Source organism: Myxine glutinosa, chromosome 7 (genome assembly GCF_964187855.1).
Source record: "Myxine glutinosa chromosome 7, kmMyxGlut1.1, whole genome shotgun sequence".
In the NCBI taxonomy this organism is placed as follows: domain Eukaryota; kingdom Metazoa; phylum Chordata; class Myxini; order Myxiniformes; family Myxinidae; genus Myxine; species Myxine glutinosa.
The window spans coordinates 58885621-58893120 of NC_136267.1; the positions used below are offsets into that span (position 1 = coordinate 58885621).

Sequence of the window (7500 nt, forward strand, 5' to 3'; positions counted from 1 at the left end):
GCAAAGAAGGATATTGGTCAAGAAGAATCGTTAATATGAATAAAAATACCCTCTAAGATATGGACAAGCCAACATAACACATGACATTTGAACCTGGAGTCCCAGCATCAAAAGCTATGTGTTCAGATGGGAACATCAAACAGGCCGACAGTTAAAAAAGGAAACCATAATGTCACCACATATATGTGATTCAAACCTATTAAGGATCAATAATGAAAGCAAATACATAGGATATATAAATATCTGCAGACAAATAGATCTGCAGACATGCAAGAGGAGAAGTAGTTAGAGGGACAATATGTTATGGCTTTGCCACCCAGAGCTGAAAGACACAACAGGGAAAAGCAAGAGTGAGAATATAGGGATGGAAGCAGAAATGTAAGAAGGAATCCGACTTAATGAAGTAGCAGACAAAGAGGCTGACATGTAATCACAAAGTGAATATAACATAACATGTAATCATAAAGTGAATATAACGTGTAATCATGAAGTGAATATAACATGTAATCATGAAGTAAATATAACGTGTAATCATTAAGTGAATATAACATGTAATCATAAAGTGAATATAACATGTAATCACAAACTGAATATAACATGTAATCATAAAGTGAATATAACGTGTAATCATTAAGTGAATACAACATGTAATCATGAAGTGAATATAACATGTAATTACAAAGTGAATATAACATGTAATCACAAAGTGAATATAACATAACATGTAATCATAAAGTGAATATAACATGTAATCACAAAGTGAATATAACATGTAATCATAAAGTGAATATAACATGTAATCATAAAGTGAATATAACATGTAATGATAAAGTGAATATAACATGTAATGATAAAGTGAATATAACATGTAATGAAGTGAATATAACATGTAATAACAAAGTGAATATAACATGTAATCACAGAGTGAATATATAACATGTAATCATCAAGTGAAAATGTAACATGTAATCACAAAGTGAATATAACATGTATTCACAAAGTGAATATATAACATGTAATCATGAAGTGAATGTAACATGTAATCACAAAGTGAATATAACATGTAATCACAAAGTGAATGTAACATGTAATAACAAAGTGAATATAACATGTAATCACAAACTGAATGTAACATGCAATCACAAAGTGAATATAACATGTAATCACAAAGTGAATATAACATGGAATCACAAAATGAATATAACATGTTATCATAAAGTGAATATAACATGTAATCACAAAGTGAATATAACATGGAATCACAAAGTGAATATAACATGTTATCATAGGTACTTCTGCCGGGTCCCCCCCTCCCCCCTCCTCCCCCATCCCCCCCCCATCCCTCACCCTCCCCCTCCCCCCTCTTCCCTCTCCCTCCCCTCCCCCCCTCCCCCCCTTCCCTCCCCCCCTCCCCCAGTCCCTCCCCTCTCCCCCTCTCCCCCCCTCCCACCCCTCACCCGCCCCATCCCCCCCTCTTCTCCCCTCTCCCCCTCCCCCTCCCACTCTTCTCCCCTCCCCCCCGTTCCCCTCCGTTCCCTTCCCCTCCCCTCCCCCGCCCGGCAATGCCGGGTACTTCTGCCAGTGTTATCATAAAGTGAATATAACATGTAATCACAAAGTGAATATAACATGGAATCACAAAGTGAATATAACATGTAATCATAAAGTGAATATAACATGTAATCATAAAGTGAATATAACATGTAATCACAAACTGAATATAACATGTAATCATAAAGTGAATATAACATGTAATCATAAAGTGAATATAACATGTAATCACAAAGTGAATATAACATGGAATCACAAAGTGAATATAACATGGAATCACAAAGTGAATATAACATGTAATCATAAAGTGAATATAACATGTAATCACAAAGTGAATATAACATGTAATCACAAAGTGAATATAACATGTAATCACAAAGTGAATATAACATGTAATCACAAACTGAATGTAACATGTAATCATAAAGTGAATATAACATGTAATCATAAAGTGAATATAACATGTAATAACAAAGTGAATATAACATGTAATCACAAACTGAATGTAACATGTAATCACAAAGTGAATATAACATGTAATGATAAAGTGGGAATGAAATAGGATGTCCAGATGAATGGTGAAAAGATAGGGAAAGACGATTGGTAAAAACCTTACAGGGAAGCAAGTATGGAATGGTAGAAAGTGCGATATATACCATATTCATGTCAATGCCGTTGGTGTACGACCATGCATGCTGGAAGTACTCTTCAAGTCGTTGCCTCAGAGGGTTTGGAATTTGATGGAAGCGGATGAACTCCTTTACGCGCAGCATCTGCGTGTGGTAGCGTGCCGTTCCTGTGTACAGTCGCTGGATAATCGCCGACACATTGCCAAAGATGCTCGCGTACATAAGAGCTGAGGGGAAGAAGTTTGTGCATGTTCATATGCTCATACTGTATTTTAAAAGGGACTGTCATCTTTACACATAAATATGATAATGTGGTTAAGTTGAAGATAATTCTTTCTTTACTACAGAAGAATAAGATTACCCACTCCCTTTGCATCTCAAGATGCATAGGGCTGCCAAAGCAGTTTCCTAGGTTAGTGGGCACCACCCTGGACGGGTCGCCATTCCAACACATGATACTTGAATGGCTCATTCATTCCAGTAAGCTGGTACTCATTTTGCCAACCTCAGAAGGATGACAGGCCGAGTCAACCCACCTGGTATTAGTTCAACGGCAGACAGGGGCTCAAAATAAGATCTCAAGCCAGCCATCTTAATCATTAAGTCAACACCAAGCGTTTATGTATTTTTTTTTTACAATAGAAACATCAATAATAGCAGGTTGAAGCCTGGTGTTGGCTTAGCGGTTAGGGTGCCGGCTTGGGATCCCAGGATCCTGGGTTTGAATCCGGCTTAGCGGTTAGGGTGCAGGCTTGGGATCCTAGGATCCTGAGTTAGAATCCCGGTCGATTCGCTAAATTAACACCAGGGGGGTTGACTCAGCCTGTCATCCTTCCGAGGTCGGCAAATTGAGTACCAGCTTGCTGAGATGAATGATCACGGTGTGTACCCCGATTTAGAATAGGTACACCGTATCCCTGCGCATCTTAAGAGGTGACTAAGGGTTGGCGTCAGAAAGGGCATCCGGCCATAAAAACATTGCCTCAAACAGGGAACCATGATTGTCATGGGGCCTGCAAGGCTAACCCCCGCTCTACTGGGGAACAATGGCCTTAAAACGATCATTCATTTATCTTCATTCAATAATAGCAGGTTGCTTAAAGGAATGATCACTATATTGTGATTGCATATTGATGTCAGAGAAGAACTTCTGCAAAATAATATACCTTGAATGTGCATTTTGCCTAAGTTAGAGATGATTAATCATGTGCTTTATAATTTGTGTAGTCTCTTTCCCCCTATCTGAATGTGTGTTATTGTCATGGGCCATACTTTTCTTATGTCGACTCCTTGGAGGGAAGGGTTGTCTGCGTGTGACGAATATCATGCTCGTTCACATATAAATTGACTACAAATGACTACACATGGACAGTTTTATGATATACAAACCATTACCGACATATTTCTCATGATGTACGAGTATATGGATGTTGGAATCCAGTGGGTTCCACAAGGATCATGAAAACCTATTGTAACGGCGCTGCGTGTCAATCAGTGAGTGAGTTCATACTGGTTCTCAGATTTACTGGAACCTATATATCCCGGTGAGAATCTGTATTGTTAAATGCTCTGCCTTGTTTCCAATTTGTATACTTTGCCCGCAAATAGGAAAGGTTGCTCATAAGAGGGCATGAGCATATCATGATGTATACTCAGAGGCAAAAGTTATTGTGACATGGAATTTTTTCATTGGTAATCTTGTGAATGAATTTTTGGATTTGAACCAGAGAAAGAGTGTGTTAAAATGGTCGAAGAAACGCAACCAAGCAGTTGTTGTTCGAATTGCACGAAATTTGCAAGAAGCATGACATATTCGAGAAAAATGGCCAGCAATGTTCACTTTAAAAGGCCAGACAACCAGACGCTTATCATTTCCACTCAATGCAGTCTTAAGAAGTGCAGAAGTCAGAAAAACACCTCTATTCATCGTTTTGGAATAAGTTCGACATGCCACGCCTCGGGGAAAATGACAGATGGAGAGCTATAGGTATGCTTCAGTCTGGTACCTCGCAGCGTGATGTTGCTCGTCGATTCAACGTCCATAGAAACACCATTTGGCACAGCTTCACCGAGCTGACGGTAGGACACGTGTCTACAGGTGCACAGGTAAACGCTACATCAGGCCATGTGTTCTGGAAGGGGATCGTTTTGGAGGTGGGGGCGTTATGATCTGGGGTGGGATAACAGCTGCAGCAAGAACGCCAATGATTCTGATTGAGGGGAACTTGAATGCTGTGAGGTACCGAGACGAGATTTTGCAAATGGCCGCTTTACCGTTTTTGCAACAGAACGGCCCTAGAGTGACGTTTCAACACGATAATGCCAGACCACACGTTGCTCGAGTTGTACAGCAGTATCTTAATCAGAACAATGTTAATGTGTTACCCTGGCCTGCAAGATCCCCTGATTTGTCACCCATTGAACACGTCTGGGATGAAATGGAGCGACGTTTATGACGTCATCCGAATCCTCCAAAAACGCTGCAGGAACTCCACCAAATCCTTCCTCGGATATGGAATGATCTTCCCAAGGACTTTCATCGACGTTTAGTGGCCTCAATGAGGCGAAGGTGCCAGGCCTGCATCAATGCACAAGGTGGACACACTCGCTACTGACTGTGTGAACTTGCTTGTGAACCCCCTCTTGTGTTGTGGCTCATTTGCATATGCCAGGTGCACTGTTCTTATGGACTGTTGATCGTTACCATACCTTGAAACATTTGTCTTTCCATGTAATAACATTTCATTCGCGGCAGTAAAAGTTTAACACTGATTCTGTTTGTTGTTTGTGTGTCACAATAACTTTTGCCTTTGAGTATATTACGTATGCTCATAGTAAATTATTCCATGCTTGCAAAAAGGTGGTGGTTATTAAATGGAAAAATTGGTAAAGAGAGGAGAAATGGCCCTCCCTCCTCCCCCAAAAAAATCCAACCAAAGGAGTGAATACCAACAAGTAAAGTTGACATTTCTGCCATTAAAAAACCCCATTGTCAGAGCAATAGAGGGCATAATGGCCGAAGTGTCAGCTTCACATTGCTTCCCATGGTGGTTAGCATACCTTCGTCAACCCCCAGTTGATGAAACGTTACTCGATTTGTCTGAAATGCAGATAGACTCCTGCCTTACCAAAGTCTAGTATTCCTCAACATAATGACGATAATGTTAACATAACGTCAGTATAACACAAAATGTCCTTTTGTCATCATATGACTTAATAAAATCATATAAGGAATAAAAATGCACACTTTTAAATTGATTATCAACATAAATCAGAAGCAGCCCAGGTTGTACAGAATTTGACGACTCAATTCTATATGAGCAATATATTAAAACAGACAAAATCAGAGAAGTTTGTGGTCTATTCACATTTGTATTGTTGTACAGCACCAGTCTGCAAGGCATTAGACAGGTTCAATAGAGTGGAGCTCTCATTTTTTTGGGCTGGAGCACTTGCACCTGGAGCGCTTCCTTTCATTCCGGGATGTTGCACAGGCTAATGTTCTGAGTATTACTGGCATTACTCAACAGAGCACTGAGCACATAATGGGAGGATGTCCATTAAATCCCATATACTTTTAAATTCCATGTACACTGATTTCTTCATTGCTTATGATCACATTTGTAATTTATCATGTAAAATATAATGTCTCTCAGTAGCTTTGTCCTGCATATAATAGTGCCTCCAATTCCTGGGTTAAACGTTCCATTCTCTCATCTTAACTGTTCCACCACCATCTCCTTGCTGTTTTCACAGGATCTACCTGGGATGGACATCTTCAGATTTGAGATGGATCACCACAAGACACTTGCCCACTTACACCACCCAAGAGGTTTTCATCTTCGATGACTCTTCTGCATCCCACTTCTGACACCAAAATGTCAGCGGGGTAATAAGTGCAGGTGAGGGCTTGTTCCGACTAATCGTTCTATTCATGCATCGTAGAAATGGGCAAATTCATTCCAAGAAAAAGAAAAAGCAAACATGTCATTTTAATTTTTTTAGATGAACAACCAGTTGGAAATCACTATCGGCCGAACTGCGTGTTGCATCAGAGATGACACAAGATGAAAGATAAGGATATATCACGAATGGGAATATGAGAAATATGTGGATAATTATTTTTTAAAGCCGCTTAGAAAAACACAAAACTAACACCAATATGTAAATTTCAATGGAATCTATAACAGCAAAGATTGTCTCAAGAAAAACTTTATCTATTTATAAAATACTGTCGAGTCCGTAGCCGTTGAAGACCTGGACAGATAGCCGATGCTTTAACTCCGAGGCGTATTTTGAAACAAGGCGGGATTATCTTTTCGCGTGTGCGGGAAAGGCCCAAAGCCTTATCTAATCGGAGGGCCGCCACAGGGTTATTACTCGACCAACAAACACAAATACTAGACAGCAAAATTCACAATACAAGAATGAAATGCAAAAAATAAAGGTTTTAATGAAAATGAATGCAAGGATAAGAAAAACGAAAGGTAAAGTAAAACTAATTCCTATATTGCGACGACTCCATCGGACTCGTATACAAACAAGGGAATGATTAAAGAAAATAAATGTTTTAAGTCGGCTGGTTCTCAGCTTTGCGTCTCAACGAAGACTTTGGGGAGCTCGGTGGTTGTCAAACCCGAGTCACCGCACGTTGAAGTGCCCGAACAATGGCGCCGGTCAAGTGCACCCACACACCGAGCCAGCATCAGGCAGCCAAACGTCCACCCCCCCCCCCCTCCCCCACCCCCCGCCTCCCCCACCCCCGTTCGATCCAAAACCCGGCACAAAAGAGAGAGCGAGTCTGCTTCTTCCTCCTCCTCTCCACGATCGCACACGAGCCAGGAACAGCCAAGCCAAGGACAAATAACAAAAGCAACTGCCCGATTCGATTGCCAGAACAAAGGAGAGTTAAAAGAAATGCGACCGTTCGCCACGCAAGCCAGGACCAGAGAGAGTGAGATAATGGAAAAATTCAAACCTTCCAGCTCTCTGATGTCATACGACCAATCCCGGCGTCCCATTACATCAGTCCATGGCCACGACCCAATCATCGTCTTTGGGGCGGGGCCTCACGGCCTTGCTTGCTTGACCCGCAGCCTCCCCATCACGAGTCATCAGGGGTGGAGTCTAATCTCTCACCGAGAAGATTCCGATGACGTCGGCGGTCGTGAGGCGAGATTTATGTGCCGAATGGTAAATGCTGTTTGTGTCGGCCCTGGCGGCGTGGTTGGCTAATGGAGCCCATTGCCTGGCCGGCTGAGTTTTATAAGAACAAAGGGAAAATTACAGGAGGCCAATTACACACTGGAGTTTATTAATC

At 41.1% G+C, this 7500-nt stretch overlaps 1 protein-coding gene across 1 annotated transcript in view; it reads right to left on the reverse strand.

Moving 5' to 3' along the window:
• The window catches only part of KCNH6 (potassium voltage-gated channel subfamily H member 6), a 262729-nt gene that overhangs the window by 118057 nt on the left and 137172 nt on the right, over window positions 1–7500 (reverse strand). The window contains exon 6 of the mRNA XM_078782688.1: window positions 2208–2407. Within this exon, the coding sequence (XP_078638814.1) occupies window positions 2208–2407 (200 nt within the window). The remainder of the gene's footprint in view (window positions 1–2207; window positions 2408–7500) is intronic.